At 42.4% G+C, this 19486-nt stretch overlaps 1 protein-coding gene across 10 annotated transcripts in view; it reads left to right on the plus strand.

Moving 5' to 3' along the window:
- The window catches only part of CACNA1D (calcium voltage-gated channel subunit alpha1 D), a 267753-nt gene that overhangs the window by 178931 nt on the left and 69336 nt on the right, over positions 1 to 19486 (plus strand). For all 10 annotated transcript variants that reach the window (XM_075833887.1, XM_075833890.1, XM_075833888.1 and 7 more), the window contains exons 18-23: positions 902 to 950; positions 1776 to 1908; positions 2714 to 2843; positions 5746 to 5805; positions 14383 to 14489; positions 19090 to 19177. In XM_075833887.1, the coding sequence (XP_075690002.1) occupies positions 902 to 950; positions 1776 to 1908; positions 2714 to 2843; positions 5746 to 5805; positions 14383 to 14489; positions 19090 to 19177 (567 nt within the window). The remainder of the gene's footprint in view (positions 1 to 901; positions 951 to 1775; positions 1909 to 2713; positions 2844 to 5745; positions 5806 to 14382; positions 14490 to 19089; positions 19178 to 19486) is intronic.

The raw sequence follows: 19486 nt of genomic DNA on the forward strand, positions 1-19486 counted from the left end.
TGCTATTGTTTCTGGTAAAATCACAGACACCCCTGACGGAACCCATTAAAGTCAATGGGTACCGTCGGCCGCCAGTGGTGTTTGTGGTGCAACGAACCGGTATGTCCGGGATTTTCATTGCTATGCTCCTATTACGGAGCAGAGCAATGGAAATACCGAATGCAGATGTGAACAAGGTTTTATCTGTTTTCTTTTTTAAATATACTTCCAGTATCTTGGAGTAGAGAAAAGTTTTAGAAGAGTTCAGATTGCATACATGTAATACACTATTTATAGGACCGTCCATCCCCCAAAGACTGGTCATCTGACTCTTATTATTGCTAATTTTATATATAGGATATTAACTTTCTTTTTGCTAAGCCAAAAGAGGGAGAGGACCTATCACCGCTCCTGGCATTTCTGTTTTTAGTAAATACTTGTATTCCTCATGACATAACAATTCTGGAGCCGCTTTTCTTAAAACTGCGTTGTACCGTTCCTCTGTTATTCCTCCTGGAAATTCATGAATAAATTAACAACTGGGTGTTACCATTCCCCCTGTCAAAGGGTCGTGTCTCCACAGTCTCACTCTGGCAGCACTGATTGGACAGTCTTAGTCTGTGTAAGGACATGCCCCCAGCTGTCAATTTAATCATACATTTTTAGGAGGTATAACAGAGGAACAGCACAACGTAGAGTTCTAAGAAAAGATGTTCCAGAATGGGTATATTATGTTGAATATATCTACTAAAATAGACATGTCAGGAAAGGTGACTTTAATACCTGACAGTCACAGTTATTTCCTTTTTGGATTTTACCATATATGACTGTTGACATACAGTTTATATCAATAAAAATGGGATTGAAAAATCGAAGCGATGTTATAATAAAATTATAAATACCTGTCTCTCTTCTCCAATAGGTTTCAGTTGATGAGGAAGCCGAAGAAGAAAAGGAGCATACAGAGCCAGGTGCATTTCTTTGGTACTACTTCTCCATATTAAAGGGGTAATCTAGCCTTTAGGCCCTGTTCACACAGAGTTTCTTTACAGGCAGAAAAATCTGCCTGCCTCGAAATTCCGTCAAAAATTTTGAGGCAGATTTTGAGCTGCCTACAATCTCTTTTTTTTGGTGTTTTTTGCAGCCTTTGGCCAGTGATCGCTGCGGGCAAGAAATGCAGCAAAAAACGCTTCTCTGCCTTCCATATATCTCAATGGGAGTTCAGAGACGGAAATGCCTGAAGAGAGGGCATGACGCCTATTTTTCACGCGGGCGTTTTTTTATGCTCGTGGGAAAAAACGCCTTCGCCTCCCACTGAAATCAATTAGTCGACTACGCTATTGCTTCCGGCAAAATAACGGATCCGGTGCACAACAGAGACAAACGGAAACCATGGGCACCGGATCCGTCACCATTGACATGAAACCTCTGGTGTCAGTTTGTGTCTGTTCAGGGTCCCGCTCTGATGGAAAGCTCAGACGGAACGTCAGAACGGGACCCCATCGCAGATGTGAACAGAGCCTTAACAGGATCTACACATAATAGTCTTTTAATCCAGCATCCGTTAGTCCACAAATCCCCATGATTCCACATTGATTTCTGGCACAAAGCTGCAAAATAATGTGAAATCTTGACAACGTATTATGAGTAATAATTAGGAGTATAGTTTCCATAAGAAAATGAGAGAATTACTTATTTAGTTGAGGAGCATAAGAAAATACCCTATGGAATAATATATACAGACATCTGCCTGTATATGGTAAGTCTATTAGTGCTGATGATCTGTTGTATTGTAGATGAGGAGGATGAAGAGGAACCAGAAGTGCCAGCCGGTCCTCGTCCCCGTCGTATGTCTGAACTCAATATGAAGGAGAAGATAACTCCAATTCCGGAGGGCAGCGCCTTCTTTATTTTCAGCAACACTAACCCGTAATTATTTTCTATGGATCTCTTGTACTAGTTCTACTATTCCCTATTGGAAATGCACAAATATAATTGTATTTGGATTTATTTTTTATGTTGTATGAATAATGTATATGCTTTATGCTTCATTGTACACCTTTTGCTTGTCATTAACCTTCTTTATACAATGAACAGAAATTTATAAGATTGTCTTTGGTTAATGCACTAAAAATTTTCATGGTAAGTTACGGTAAATCTGACGATCGAGATTGGCCGTGCCTCTCCCTCCTAACCCTGCCCACTTTTCTCGACCCTTTTCAAATGTGTGGGTGAAAAGTCACCAATTTTAATGCATATATGACATGTGCCAAAATGTGACACTTTTTAATGCCAGAAAACATGAGTAAATAGTTTAATCAATTCGCCCCACTGGCTTGCATAGTGGCAGTTGTGTGTTATATGTGTGGACATTGATGGGGATGTTTATTAGGTTTAACACAATGTCTATAATATAACATTTAACCACCAGGAAACGGTCTACCCGAGGGCAGAGATGACCTGTTTTTTACATTTTTCCCTACACGGTATGAGACCGTCACCTTTTCTATGATACTTCTGGAAGTTCTCCTATTCCGTTTCCGGCCTGTAGCAGTAATTGAGTCAGTGATTTGCAGAGTGGAGGTTTCGTTACAGAAGCCTTCTCCACATGTCTCATAGTGATAGTGCTGTGCACCATGGTTCCTATTTTCTATAAACTTTCCGATTGAAAGGTAATAGTATTGACATTGGACTGATATTTCATGCATGGATAATATGAATGTTCTCTGTTCAGGATTCGTGTGGGCTGTCACAAACTTATTAATCATCACATCTTCACCAACCTCATCCTGGTGTTTATCATGCTGAGCAGCGCGTCACTAGCCGCCGAAGATCCCATCAGCAGTCATTCTTTCCGGAATATAGTAAGTATTATGCCCCTCCAATGCACACCATCTCTTAGGGCATGCCCCCACGTGGCGGATTTCCTCCGCAACTGTCCGCATCAATGCCGCACAGAATCTGCGTTGCAGATTCTGCGGCGGATCTGCCCAAAATGTGCAGTAAATTGATGCGGACTGGCTGCTGCGGACTGCGGTAAAAGTGCTTCCCTTCTCTCTATCAGTGCAGGATAGAGAGAAGGGACAGCACTTTCCCTAGTGAAAATAAACGAATTTCATACTTACCGGCCGTTGTCTTGGTGACGCGTCCCTCTTTCGGCATCCAGCCCGACCTCCCTGGATGACGCGGCAGTCCATGTGACCGCTGCAGCCTGTGATTGGCTGCAGCCGTCACTTAGACAGAAACGTCATCCTGGGAAGCCGGACTGGAGACAGAAGCAGGGAGTTCTCGGTAAGTATGAACTTCTATTTTTTTGACAGGTTGCTGTATATTGGGATCGGTAGTCACTGTCCAGGGTGCAGAAACAGTTACTGCCGATCGCTTAACTCTTTCAGCACCCTGGACAGTGACTATTTACTGACGTCTCCTAGCAACGCTCCCGTAATTCCGGGAGCCCCATTGACTTCCTCAGTCTGGCTGTAGACCTAGAAATACATAGGTCCAGCCAGAATGAAGAAATGTCATGTCAAAAAAGCAAGACGCATCCGCAGCACATATAACATGTGCATGACAGCTGCAGACTTCATTGCGGAACTTAGAATCTCCATTGAAGTCAATGGAGAAATTCCGCCATGAGTCCGCCACTGGTCCGCAACATCCCTTGCATGCTGCGGACACCAAATTCCGCTCCGCAGCCTATGCTCTGCAGCGGAATTTTACGCATCGTCTAAACGAACACTTCTAAATAGAAGTGGAAGTCAATGCAGAAACGGCTCCGCTGCGGATTAACGCTGTGGAGTGTCCGCAGCGGAATTAAAGTGAAATTCCGCCACATGTGAACCCAGCCTTACAGCGGATTTAGCTAAGAAATTAAAGGCTATGTACACCTTTGTAAGCAATTTTCATTAAATTAACGTATTTTGTGTTCACATTTAATTTACTTTTTTAAGATTCAGCTTCTATGTATTTTGTATGCATAGAAGATGAATGGTTCTTTCAGTGATTCCGTCAGTTCGGCTGAACTGACGGAATCAGCTGAGAGAGAACCATGCAGCTTCTATGTATACAAGATACATAGAAGCTGAATCTTAAAAAGTAAATTTTTTTTTTTAAATAAAAGTTCATTTGGAAGTTACATACAAACACAAAATACATTAATTTAATAAAAAAAATAATAATGACCAATTAAAGAGCAAACAAGTGATGATTGATGAGCTGTCTCGTTGTCACGGCCAGTACCCGGCTGTGTATAAGGACCTTTAGTGTTACAGTGATTTTATCATCTGTTAACTTGACAACTGAATCAATTTTACAAATCTCCAGTTTTTTTTTATTCCCTCCTTAACTAAACCTCTTTGCCGCCTACATATCATATATCTACTGAGATCTGAGAGCGCTGACAATCATGCTCTGTTTTCCAGTTGATATTTGGGACCGCAATGTGGTATAATTTTTTTCTATGGCCCCATGCACACGACCATGGTTTACACAGATCAGTGCAGGGCCGCAAAAACTCAGGACATGTTATTTTACGGTCCGGGTCTGCGGATTCACCAATACTGGTGAATTGTCGTGGATCCATGAGTCTGCATGACACACGGATGCACAAGAAGAGTTTTTTGCGGCCTTATTGTCTTTTACAATTAATTATACTGCAAAAAAGTGTCAATTTTGTTGCGTTTACTTTTGTTGCGTTACCTTGTGCATCTGTTGTATGATGGAAATGGCGTTGTGTCGTGGTTTCCATTATAAACTGAATACAGGACGAGTTGTGTGAACAGAGGCGTTTATCAGGATATTAGAATTGCAGAATAAATTGGAATGTGGTGAGACAGTGACACCTACAGTCTATAGGAAGAATGACAATACTTTTACTGCTGAAGATAAAATCATTTTTAAAGTCTGATTGTGATGGTGCACACTTAATTACATTAAAATTACATTTATTAATTAAACTGTTTTGCAAAAAATGTTTAATGTTTATTTTATTATTTTTTATGCAGCTATTTATTTACTTTGCAGTAGCAACATTTTGTATTTGTTCATGTTTTATAGTTCTATAAGTGTACTCACTGTTTATTGAAAAGTTATGATACTTTCTAATATATATAATATTATTATTAAATTATTTTTTTAAAGGATCTCTGCTTGCTGTCAGTGAATGGAAACATTCTGCCATAGGTGTTCAACGTGCTACATAAGATAGGTTCAGTTGCACTGAGATTTTAAAATTCTGTTATTTGTTCCTCTTCAGCAACAGACTATAAGCTGTCTTTCACTATTAGGTAGGACTGGCAGGTCATAGTTTAACACACTGTTAAATAGTACACAGTAGATTTCAGTAAGACTGAGCCTAAACTTTAGATCGTGCAGATCTGTGAAGGAGATGCAAATTTAGAGCCAAGGACAGATCAGGAAATGCTTTTCTGAAAACCTTGGTCCAGAAAGTTTTTCAGCCTTTGGATGTCAACAATGAATGTTTCTAGTCACTGAGAACAAGCAGAGATCTTGAAAATTAAGAATTGAAACACAAGTTCTGTAATAAGTAACACCATTATTTGTATTTGTCCCACTTTTATACATATCACCAATACTATATCACTTGAATTTTTGATTCTTTTCACAAAATTGGGGAATCCCCGACGAGGATGAACCTTCTCCCTAGATCCTGTACCTATATAGGATCATCAAAGATTAAAGTACAGGTCCTCGTCCCCTATCCTCTATCATTATGTAGCCTTCTCACTGTCCTCTTGTACCTTGCAGATTCTTGGTTACTTTGACTATGCTTTCACAGGAATCTTTACAGTTGAAATCTTCTTAAAGGTAAATGAATGTTCAAGTTTTTTTGATGGATGAGATTTGTAAGATAACGTGTGACTCTTCTGTACCCCCAGGTGCTAGGATATGCAGATTATGTCTTCACTAGTATGTTTACATTTGAAATCGTTTTGAAGGTAACCTGGTTTGTGTGAAACCCGTATTTAAATCAGTAGTTCGGTAAATTTCTCTGCCATTGCCATGAAACATTTTGTTTGTCCATCGGTGGCACTTAACACATGCAAAACAAGCAAATGGATCTGTTTTATTTATATGCACTTTTAGAGCGTACTTCGGATTTTCAAATATTTGTATCATATTTTTGCCACATTTTTGCTGCGGATTTCACCATGTGAAACGCACAGCAAATTCCGCAGCAAATTCCTGCATCTGAACTTAGAAGAATCGGCTCAGCTTTGCATCAATGACTTAATGATACATCTATCGCCATGTCCTCAGAGTCACAGTGGTGAGAGTCTGGATCCTCACTGATGTACAAGTCTCTCATTCAGTTTAGTGGAGGGTATGGAGAACACCTGTAATCAAAATTAGGGCTAAAACCCTATTTGTTTTTAACCTAGATGAGAGACCCGGCTACCAGAAGCCACCTTGACACGCATTTAAAGGCCGTTATGGAAAAGCTATTTTACCCCTGTCGGAGAGCTGTATTAGGCGCAGCAGAGCCATGTGCACAGAGCCTGTTGTGATGCACATTTGGTCCCTGTGGCTCCTTAATACGGAGTCATAGGCACTCCATGTACCTCCTTATGGTGCCTTGGTATGGTGCATATTATGGATATATTCTCCCCTTGAAGAAATGCTTCTAGGGAAGAATACCTTTGTAATAAGACATCTGATAAAGCCTGCCACAACTTTTTTTTTTGTCCAAATTTGTACAGAATCAGATAGGAAAAACGTACATATGAAATCGGAGTCCTATGGAAGGTACCATAGGACCCCATAGACTTCTATGGGTGCCATATTACGGCTCCAAACAACTTGCAGGGCGCACTTGACTGTTTCCATACCTTATTAGGCATGTGTGGCTACTTCACCAGTGAGAATGGGGAGCCCCTGTGGTTGTTCCCCCACTGATCGGATTTTTTAGGGCATGTCTGGTTGTCATGTTATTAAAGTCTAGCAACGGAAAATCCGTTTAAATAGCTGTCATAACAAAATAATGACAAAGAAGTTACCTATTACTGCTGATATAAATACCGGCTTCTGTGTGGGTTTGTCTGAATGGAGTGCGTTTTGTCTGCACATTAAAACGCAAGAGAAGTTTGTTCTTTGAAAATGATGTGATTTTCTGGAGTGATACTCTGTGTGGCTTCATCTAACTCCACCGCTTCACATTCCCACCAAATCTATAGCATAGACAAGCCGTTTATGTGACATATACTATACTTATATATGTCCCTGTGTTTTTATCGGTTCTGTATATACTATACTTATATTAACTTTTAATAGTTTACATTGTTTGTTAGGTCTGAGTATGTTCTCCACTGAGTCCATCTATCTCCAGTCATTCACTTGTCTGTCCTTGATAATGTGCCTTGAGACCTAGTCATCTTCTCACACTTCCTACTAAGCTTATTATCAAGGGCCTACATACAATAGAGGCAGCCCATGTGGGGGCTACGGGGCCTGGGAGAAAGTGGGTCCTGCTGAGGACTCTCCCTACATAGGGACTGGACTGTTAGCAAACAAGAAGGTGGAAAATTGGCCCAAAGTACGTAGAAAGGGCAAGATTGGGGAAATATCCACAGGCCCTTCTGTCCCGGTTTGCAAAACTGGGCACTATAATGGTTGTCACAGTTTGATCCTGGCTATGGACCCCGTCGTCTATTGCTACTGTTTATTCTCTAGATGACACTTTGTATATTTGGAATATTTTTATACTGGTTCTATAGAAATGACAGTATCACTTCAAATACTGAACAATTAGCCTGAAGTCGTCACACTAAATGCTCAAAATTAGTTGTTCAGTAATAATCTTCCGAGCTTTCATACGCTCGTGTGAATCTAGCCTAACTTGCTTCTTAGAAGATAATAATCCAGCTTCTGTTTGGGCATGACCACACGTGGCGGATTTCCTCCGCAACTGTCCGCATCAATGCCGCACAGAATCTGCGTTGCAGATTCTGCTGCGGATCTGCACAAAATGTGCAGTACATTGATGCGGACTAGCTGCTGCGGACTGCGGGAAAAGTGCTTCCCTTCTCCCTATCAGTGCAGGATAGAGAGAAGGGACAGCACTTTCCCTAGTGAAAGTAAACGATTTTCATACTTACCGGCCGTTGTCTTGGTGACGCGTCCCTCTTTCGGCATCCAGCCCGACCTCCCTGGATGACGCGCCAGTCCATGTGACCGCTGCAGCCTGTGCTTGGCCTGTGATTGGCTGCAGCCGTCACTTAGACTGAAACGTCATCCTGGGAGGCCGGACTGGAGACAGACGCAGGGAGTTCTCGGTAAGTATGAACTTATATATTTTTTTACAGATACATGTATATTGAGATCGGTAGTCACTGTCCCGGGTGCAGAAACAGTTACTGCCGATCGCTTAACTCTTTCAGCACCCTGGACAGTGACTATTTACAGACGTCTCCTAGCAACGCTCCCGTCATTACGGGAGCCCCATTGACTTCCTCAGTCTGGCTGTAGACCTAGAAATACATAGGTCCAGCCAGAATGAAGAAATGTCATGGTAGTAAAACCAATACGCTCCGCAGCACACATAAGATCTGCGGACTTCATTGCGGAATTTTGACTCTCCATTGAAGTCAATGGAGAAATTCCGCCATGAGTCCGCCACTGCTCCGCAACAGACAGAGCATGCTGCGGACACCAAATTCCGCTCCGCAGCCTATGCTCCGCAGCGGAATTTTACGCCTCGTCTAAACGAACACTGCTAAATTAAAGTGTAAGTCAATGGACAAACGGCTCCGCTGCGGATTAACGCTGCGGAGTGTCCGCAGCGGAATTTAAGTGAAATTCCGCCACGTGTGAACCCAGCCTTTGCCATCTTGATTGTTGAAATCACTGTCTATAGGTTGTAGGTCTGGTGACCACGTGTCTCATGAGGTCTTGCCCAGATATTACATACAGTAGGTAGGTGAGCCCAGATCACATGTATCAGAGGCTTTAGTTATTTAGATTATTGAAAATGGTAAGCAGGATGCAGGTCTGATGCACAGGAATGTTAGAGGCTGCGGACTATATCCTGTGCAGCAGCATGTATGTCGCAGGCAGTGGGCAAAAACTCCACCCTAATAAAGGAAGGGGCAGAGCTGATTATCTGCAGGAAACAGCCTGGAAAAAGTCAGTGACAACTACAGAATACACAAGGCTAAGAAGATTTATGGTAGTCACCCCAATGTATTCTTGGATTGTTCATAGGCAGAGCCCCAGACACATTCTGCCTGATGTTTTATTATTCAGAAACAAGAGACAGCAGACGTGTTACACAATTACAAGTGAGAATTCATGTGGGAAATTGTCGTCATTGGAGTTTCTCTTTAAATCTTGCAGATTTAGATTAGACAATTTCTGCATCTTTCATCCCTAGATTATGCGTCCTATTTGTAGAGACTTCCCATTATGCCTTTGTAACTTTATATCTACCCTTAACGTCTTTTAGACAATATCTGTCCTGCATTCCCCTTTACTAAAAAGTTGTTGTGCATTAGACCTTTTTTTTTTTTTGGGCATTTTACGGCTTTGTTTTCCATCTTTCGATTAGCTCTGTCCTAAATCCGTTTTTTCTTCCATCTTCTAAAAACTGTCATTTCCATCTCTAGATTAAGTTGGTTGTGTATCATTTAACTGTAGATTGGGTCTATTTGTTTGCATCTTCTCTTTGTAAACTATTTTTTAAAAATAGACTATGTGCGGAATTTACCAACCTTCCAACGCAAAAGGGCCCATATGCGTTAAAAGAGGGTGTACTTCTCTATAGGGGCGGGGTCACAGTTCCTTTATAATTAACCTCAAAATACTGGTGCAAATTATAGTGGAAATCTAAGCCAGCTCAAAGCTGGTATAGATTTCACTCTGTGGGGCATAGCAAGGTGGAGGCCCATGCCAGCCCCTGTGCCCCAACCCTCTCCAATCAGTCTACCCCCTCTCTATCTCCATCGGACAATTGAGAGCTGCGTCGCATATAAGGCCCTGACGCTGCTCAGCATCAGGACCTTGTATGATCCAAGGCCGGCAGAGGGAGCCTGGAGTGACCCAGAGGGTAGAAGAGCAGTGAGGTGAGGGGGGAATGGATGCCGCATGCTGTAGTTGTTGCACACAATCATGAAGCACAGCCAGCCAAAAGACGCGACACGTTTCTTAAGAGGCGTTTGCTTTTTTAATAAATGTGACACATCTTATTCCAATGAATTGTTTATTAAGACTGGTGTATAAAATGCCAGTCTTTATAAATCTCCTATGTCCGTCCATCTCCTATGTCCGTCCTATATCATCTATAGATTACAACCTGTATCTATATATGTCCTATATCTTCCCCCTTCTGATCAGTCTGGTCCGTTTTCACTGTTAGGCCCTGTTCACACAGAGTATTTTGCAGGCAGAAAAATTAGTCTCAAAATTCCTTCAGGAATTTTGGGGCAGATTTTGACCTGCCGGAAGAACACTTGCCACATTCTTCGCCCGCGGCCATTGAGTGCCGCGGGCAAAGACTGCTGTGAGAAATGCGATCCCTGCCTCCTGTTGAGACAGAAACGCCCAAAGAATGGGCATATCGCTTCTTTTTCAAGCGTTTTTTTACCGATCGCGGCAAAAAAATGCCTTTGCCTCCCATTGAAAACAATGGGAGGCGATTTTGGGCGTTTTTTGGCGCAGTTTACGCGTCAAAAAATGCCAGAATAATCCATGTGAACTAGCCCTTACATCTCACTACAATTGGTTATACATGGCTAGATGTCTCGCTCAACCTTATGGTTGGTTAAATATTCTCTATTCTCTGACCCGCCTGTGATTCTGTATACCCTTTATGGACTATTTTTTGTTCTCTTTCAAACCCCTAGAGTACAAGGGCACAGCAAAGATCTGAACTTTTACTTTCTATGGTAAAAGACGACTCGTAATCGAAGAGCGATTTCTCACCATGATAGTAACTGTACCTTTTGTATGTGATCTCACCACATACGCATTGTAAGTTGGCCATACACAGAGATTTTGGACGGCAGAAAAGGCTGATTTAGCCCATTTTCTGCTGACCGTCAGCGCCTTTTCGTGACTGGAGATAGATATCTGTCGCATAGTTGATTTGCCGTGTTGGATTTCTTTGGTTTTTGCCGGGTGCAGTGGTTGGAAAGATCTGCATCCCATCAATAGAAGCCCAGACCAGGCCACAAATCAAGGCAGAGATCGACCCGTGACTTGTCATTTTAACCTTTGGAATTGTCATCCAAAACAACAACCTTCACAGATCGACCGTGAACGACAGAAAACGGCTGTCTGAAATCCGTAATGGCCAGTGTTAGGGTATGTGCACACACACTAATTACGTCCGTAATTGACGGACGTATTTCGGCCGCAAGTCCCGGACCGAACACAGTGCAGGGAGCCGGGCTCCTAGCATCATAGTTATGTACGACGCTAGGAGTCCCTGCCTCTCTGCAGGACAACTGTCCCGTACTGTAATCATGTTTTCAGTACGGGACAGTAGTTCCACGGAGAGGCAGGGACTCCTAGCATCGTACATAAGTATGATGCTAGGAGCCCGGCTCCCTGCACTGTGTTCGGTCCACTACTTGCGGCCGAAATACGTCCGTCAATTACGGACGTAATTAGTGTGTGTGCACATACCCTTAGACTTCAGAAGTCTTTCTTTTGGGTCTTGTGGTTTTCTCCAGTCATCTGTAGACTTGTGTTGTCAACCTCACTTTCCTTCTTGCTGTAAAAGGTCACCTGAATGACCAACACTTCTAGATATTACAATATAACATAACTTAGTTTTCGGTTTGGTGGGACTGTGTAGCAATGCATGGAGCATATGGTGATAATACTGACATGGACCGCACATATGTTGCTTACATGAATTGCTTCTGGCTTTATCGCATGAGCCTTACTGTGGTGTGATACTGTGTGACCTCTAATTTTTTGGAGTGGCAAAGCAAATGCTCTTTACACTTGCCTGAGTGTGTTATATTTCTTATGGTTTTCTGGTTTTATATCTGAAATATGTCGAGCCTCAAATAATATGTCCATAGCAACCAATGAGGTAACTACTTTTATCTTCTAACCATCCTTGGGAGCAGGGGCATAACCAGGTCGTGACGCACCCCCCTCTGATCAGACCCCCCCACCCGATCCTTCTAGATCAAATATATATATATGCCTTTACTCACCACCCCTCTGTCTTCTCTTGTACACAGGGGGGTCCCACAGTCTGCCACATTAGTCCCAGTCTTTGCCAGGGCAGTGTCAGGACCATGTATGCGGCATGACACGGACAGCCCGATGTGGCAGCCTGAGGGGATCCGGGGCGGGTTCCCCTCCGGTCGCGATCATTATGCCACTGCTTGGTTGAATGAACGCTAATATCTGATTGGTTGTTAAAGGCAAATGCACTACTTTTTTTTATACATAAGATCAATGTGATATTCGTGGAAAAATTTACAGAAACATTTCGCAGCAAATGGAAATAAGATCCAAAAATATTAAACTACAGTTCAGCCATGTTACATCTTTCCTGCCAATGAGGCTAAAGGCACATTCAGGTTTTTAAGGCTATGTTCACACGGAGTATTTTGGGGGAGGAATATCTGCCTCAAAATTCCGTTTGGAACTTTGAGGCAGATATTCCTCTCCCTGCACGCCGATTTTCGCACCGTTTTTCGCCCGCGGCCATTGAGCGCCGCGGGCATAAAACAGCGAGAGGTACGCTTTCTCCTGCCTCCCATTGAAGTCAATGGGAGGTCAGAGGCGGAAGCGCCCGAAGATAGGGCATGTCGCTTCTTTTTCCCGCGAGGCAGTTTTACTGCTCGCGGGAAAAAGACGCCGACGCCTCCCATTGACATCAATGGGAGGCGTTCTCGGGCCGTTTTTGCCGAGTTTTGCGACGCGGTTTCCGCGTCAAAAAACTCGGCAAAATACCCCGTGTGAACATAGCCTAAAAATGGTCAATAGAGAAGGATTAATCCGTTTACCAAATAGTAGAGTTTACGGTAATACTTGAATGAATGTCAGCCTACAGATGTAACAGAGCTAAATTTGTTTTCTACCGGTTATGCGTGAGCATTGTAATAGCGCTCTACTTGAGATAACTTTGTGGATTTACCAAAAGTCTAATGTAAAACTATGAGCAATTAGCAAAACAATTAGCATGTGGTGATATCTGGAGTTGGGCTTCATGACATACCCTGCTTTGTTACATATGGAATGCTGAAGGCAGCTTGTAAAAAGAAAAGGAAGCCTGTATTCCGGTGATGGATCTCTGAAGTTTGGAATATCCCATGGCCAAACAGGAGCATTTCTGATAATATATTAGATGATTGCTATTTATGAAGTTTTATAGTATAATTTTTAAAGTGAACTTAAAGAAGTATTCCCATAATGTACAATTATCACCTATCCACAGGTTGATCGCTGGGGGCCCCACTGCTTGAACCCCTACCGATTACTAGAACGGGTCCCGAGCCCCCCATTCCTCTTCACTGCACTCTCAGCAGTGAGGAGGAACTTTAATGGAGCAGCAGTCGAGCATGTGGGGTGCCACTTCATACAACGTTAATGAGACTGACGGAAACAACCGAGTGCTGTACTCTGTCAGTTCCATTGACTTTGAATGGAGTGGCACCCCACATGCTCGACCGCTGCTCCATTCAAAGTTTTCCTCGCTGCGGTCATGCAGTAAGGTGGGCTCAGGACCCCAGTTCCTGTGGATATATCCTAAATGTAGATTCTGGGAATACCTCTTTAGGGTATAAATCACACAATGTATCAGTTTCTATATACTGGAGATGTATTAGAAATAAAAAGCTAAGTAACTTTGTAAATATATTGCATTTATCCTGACATAGAGCCCAAAGTTGTATTTACAATTCTGTTTGTTGTTATTGGAAACAGTCGACAAGCTCGCCATCAGACATACCCCTCCAGCTCAGCTTTTATAATGCAGTGGAACAGTTATTTTTTTCCTACTTAGTGCTCTGTGCAGATATTGAGCTAGCAAGAAATGCAGTGAGATTTCTGCTCTGAAGCCTGCAGATTTGCGAATGCAGCCCAGAAATTTCTAACATATAAACTTGTGTGTAATAGAAAAAAAAGTACGGTCTTCAACCTGCTGTGTGGTATCTGCTACCTGTACAGTGTAGCTTAGACATTTTTTTGGGCAGGTTTAAAAAAAATCGGTGTCGCTGTACAGTATGTTCAAATGACATTTCTCACTGTGGGAAGTTGGAGGGTTACATTTTCCAAGCTGGCGCTGGCTACACATGCTTTTCTGCCTGTATTTATACTGCCCAGTCATGGAGTCTGATTTATGTACATTGTTTCTCTTGAGTTTGGCGATTGATGAATAAATAAGACCTATTGCAGGTCAGACTAACTCTCTTCTTACTGTTGTAGATGATGACATTCGGAGCATTTCTCCACAAAGGCTCTTTCTGCAGGAATTATTTTAATTTATTGGATTTATTGGTCGTTGGAGTTTCATTGGTTTCCTTTGGTATTCAGTAAGTATTTTGACCTCAATAGTAATGTTATTGCAGAGTTAAAAGGGTTGTCTGCCTTGGACAAACCCTTTTTGTTAGAAGAATCCTACAACAATGAGCTGATCACACGGTGTGTTGCTACTGGGACTCCAAGCAATAGGCTGTAAACTGTAAGAAAACCCAGCAGCAAGTGTTCAACTCCCCTGCAGCGCCACTGCAGGAGAAATAAAGCATTACACAGTTCCCATTAAAATAAATGGGCTGTCCATGTAATACACGGATTGGCTTGTTCCTCCAGAGCGAGAGATGGTGTTTGAAGCCACTCTGCGCTCTTTGAAGCCACTCTGTGCTCTGGCACATAGATAAAGACCCTAAACGCGGGCCAACTCTATTAAATCAGAATGCCCCATTAGGGTATTTGAAAATGGGTCTTCTCCTTTAACTCCTCTAACAATGCTTTTCAAGTCCATTAGGACTAAAAAAAAAATATGTAAAAAACATTTTTTTGTTATTTACAAAAATTACAAAATCGTAAAAGCAAAAAAAAAAACATTTCCAATTTTTCCCATATGGTCATGTATATAACATAAACATTATTGGTACTGCCGCATCCAAACTATTCGAATGTGATGTTACTTAGCACCGGAAAAAAATAAAATGCCAGAATTGCTAATTTTTTGTCACCTCCTCTTCCCCCTAAAAAATTGGATAAAAAGTGATTGAAAAGCTGCACGTACCCCAAAATGCTACGAATAAAAGATACAGCTAGTCGCGCAAAAAACAAGTGGTCACACATCCCCATCAACAGAAAATTAAAAAAGTCATTTTGTCTCAGAATATGGCGACACAAAAAAAAATTGGTATCGTCATAATCGTATTGACCCGCAGAATAAAGTTACATGTGGTGTTTAACAGACGGTAAACACAGTAAGGGTATGTGCACACACACTAATTACGTCCGTAATTGACGGACGTATTTCGGCCGCAAGTAGCGGACCGAACTCAGTGCAGGGAGCCGGGCTCCTAGCATCATAGTTATGTACGATGCTAAGAGTCCCTGCCTCTCCGTGGAACTACTGTCCCGTACTGAAAACATGATTACACTACGGGACAGTTGTCCTGCAGCAAGGCAGGGACACCTAGCATCGTACATAAGTATGATGCTTGGAGCCCGGCTCCCTGCACTATGTTCGATCCGGGACTTGCGGCCGAAATACGTCCGTCAATTACGGACGTAATTAGTGTGTGTGCACATACCCTAAAAATGAAAAAACCCAAAACAATGGAGGAATCGCTGTTTTTTTTCCTATTTCACCCCACAAATAAAAAATAAAATTCAGTTTCCCAATACATCATATGGTACTTTAAAATGGTGCCATAAAAAACAACAACTCGTCCCGCAAAAAATAAGCCCTCATACGGCTAGGTCGATGGAAAAAAAAAAAAGTTATGGCTTTTGGAAGTTAGGGATGTAAAAAAATGAAAATGTAAAACCTAACAATTGCTGCGGCCACAAGGTTTTAAAGGGGTTTTCCAGCTAATAACATGTTTTTGTTCATTTAAATGTAAAGAGAGACTTACTTACATATAGATGGCCGCTGTGGTGGTCAGATGTGCCGATCCACCCCCGTTCTCCATTATCAGCATCGGTCACATGATCTCATCGGCTCCGTGTCTTTATTGAAAGCCAGTGATTGTGACCACGCGTCTCGGTCATAAACACGCCCCTAGTGGGTGGTGCGTCAGATCATACCAAATACTTCTTGCAAATGTCAAGATGTAGAGGAGAAGGAGGGGTTTGGGCAGCGCATGATGTAATTGACCTGAACATTGGAATGCCCCCTGAAAGAAGAACTGAGTGCCATGATCACGTGAGTGCCACTGATAACGATGGAACGGGGTGGAATGGTGCGACTAAACACCTGAGCGGCCATCTATATGTAAGTAAGTCTCTCTTTTTACGTTGAAATTAGCAAAATCATGTTATTAGCTGGAAAACCCCTTTAACCCTTTCATGACCAAAGGTCATTGATGCCCCCGTGTCCAGGTTAAATTTTGCATTTCTGATATGCAGTTCTTTAAACGATAATATCTTTGGAACCACTTTGAATATCACACCTGTTTTTACTGTGTCTTTTACAAGACTTATGGGGCTTTCATTTTCTAGATTAGTTTAATACAGTGTTTTGAATTTTTATTATGAGCAGACAAATCACTAAAAGTTAAAGAAAAAACACTTTGTTTGTGAATTTATATATACATACATATATATATATACATACATATATATATATATATATATATATATATATATATATATATATATATATATAAAAGCAGAGGATTGGAGCAGCACTGTGAACAAATGCCTGACTAGGCTGGTGCAAAGCTTCAAAAATAAAGGAGTGACCTCTCCTTATGTGTTAGATATCCAAAAAAGAGAACGTGAAGCAGCACTCAAAATAAAGTGAATTTATTCATCCAACATGGAACCACAACGTTTCACCTCCTCTATGAAGGCATTTTCAAGTAGTGTGTGTTAGGAATACATACGTATATATAAGGGGTACATACACTGTGGAGCCCTGTAACAATTAGTCCTCTTCTCTCTCCGTTACCCTGGATCGCTGTGAGGGGAGAGTGAAGAGGGCTATATACAGACGACCGTGAAAAAATTTGCAGTCAACAACGGATCAACTGTCAGTTTTTCATGGCTGTTTTGCATCAATGTGTCTCAAAATTTGAATCTATTTCCCGGCCGTCTGACCGTTTTTAACCGGAATTTGCCATCCGTTTTTCATGGACATTAAAAAAAAATGGATGAATTTTATTAGTTAGGGTTTTTTGTCCCAAACCCTGAAAACACCACAGTGCCCATGTAGATAGTGCCACATTGCCCACATAGATAGTGCCCACTGTAAATAGTGCCATAGTGCCCACATAGTGCCACAGTTCTCCCTGTAGATAATACCCACATAGTAATGCCATACAAAGTGCCCATGTAGATAGCGCCAGTGTCCCCTGTATATATTGCCAATATAATGCCACAGTACCCATGTAGATAGTGCCACACCCCCTGTATATAGCACACCCCTGTAGATAGCACCACACACCCTGTAAATAGTGCCACCCCCTGTAGATAGCAACATCCCCCTGTATTTAGCAAATAAAATCAAATCCCCGCTGCAGATGGTGCCACCTTCCCCATAAATGGCACCCCCTTCCTGTAAATAGCACCACTGTAGCTCCCTGTAGGAGTGGAATCCCTCTGGCCGAAGATTCCGCTCCTACAGGAAACCCCTGATGTCTCTGTCTATATATGGACAGTGACATCAGGGGTTAACTCTAAAAGCGGAATCCCCTGCCAGAGCGGAGATTCCGCTCCAGGAGTAGCCCCTGATGTTACTGTCCATATATGGATAGTGACACCAGGGGCTTCTCCAGTAGCGGAATCCCCGGCCAGAGTGTCGACCGGGGATTCCGCTCCTAGATAGAGCCACTAACGTCACTGTCCAAATGGGCAGTTACGTCAGGGGCTCTGTCTAGAAGCGGAATCCCCGGCCAGTGCGATCTGACACTGGGGTTTCCACTTCCGAGTCAGTTCAGGTGGCGCTATTTACAGTGGGGGGTGCGATACTATCTACAGTGGGGGGGGGTTGCCATCTGCAGGGGGGGGTGGCACTATCTACAACGGGGATGGAAAGACGGTGGGGGCTCCCTCTAGGAGGGGAATCCTCGGCCAGGGCGCTGGCCAGGGATTCTGATGCTGGAGGGAGCTTAGGTGGTGCTATCTACAGAGGGTTTTTCCGCGGTTGTGGTTGGTACTATCTACACTGGGGGGTGTATTCTGGGGCTCTCAAAGCAGACATGAGAGTGCCGTGCTGCTCACACTGAAGCAGCACTGCACTCATCAAACCCGCTCCAGGCTGCCAACGTCTATACACGTGGTAACTGCACGGGGCATCGTCGGTTGGAACGTATATAGTCGTATGGCAGTCGTGAAGGGGTTAATGTAGTGATTATCACCTATTAATATTCTTGGGAGTTTCTAGACGATTTCTACCTTATATTTACCTGTATATTTATATACGGTGATATAGAAGTAGGGATCTACAGATTCATAATTAGACTGATTTGCCGTTGAAAACTCAGTGACAACCCCAGCAACAGTTTTTATAATCGTGACCCATATTGTGACAACCGTTTAAAACTATATGACTACTGACTGCTGTGGTAAAAACCTGTTAGGGGCAGATTGATTTAAACTGGCGTTTCATACACCAGTCCTAATATAAAAATCGCTGGAGTAAAATGCGCCTCATTTATTAAGAGGTGCACGCGTCTTTATTAATTTGGCCGCATCTTTGACTGTCCGTGCGCCAGAAAGGGAAATCTACGCCAGCTATGAGCTAGAGTAGATTTCCGCTATCATTTGTCAGATTCCGGCGTGAATTATAATGAATTTGTTGGATCGTGTGTGGCCACGTCCCTTCCACTAAGTCCCACCCATTCGTTTGAAACGTGGCGGAGGCTGTGTAAAGTTGAAAAGTCGCAAAAAATGTTTGCCTAATAATTCGGTCATATCATGCTATGTCATTGTACGTCATTTGTATTTCTATAGGTCAAGTGCTATATCTGTGGTCAAGATCCTAAGAGTTCTGAGAGTGCTTCGACCCCTGAGAGCCATTAACAGGGCAAAAGGGCTAAAGGTGTTTATTACTAAAAAATAAAAAATGTGTTGTGTGTTACCATAGATGAGGTATATAACATGGACTAAAGTAATGATTACCAAAATCCTTTGTTTGGAACTGTTATGTGAATTTTTAACCCCTTTCAGTCAACTATATATATTCACGTACCCTGTGCTGCAGGGATCTGAACATATGTGCTATCCTTAAAGTGAATGACCATCTTTTAACTTGTCATTTTGGGGTAAACATTCTCATAGACATAGAAATTCAGTTTGCCCTTAGCCACCACTAGGGGGAGCTTCCTGTATACGGTTTTATTATTGAGTT

The sequence above is a fragment of the Rhinoderma darwinii genome, chromosome 7 (assembly GCF_050947455.1).
Source record: "Rhinoderma darwinii isolate aRhiDar2 chromosome 7, aRhiDar2.hap1, whole genome shotgun sequence".
Classification (NCBI taxonomy): Eukaryota; Metazoa; Chordata; class Amphibia; order Anura; family Rhinodermatidae; genus Rhinoderma; species Rhinoderma darwinii.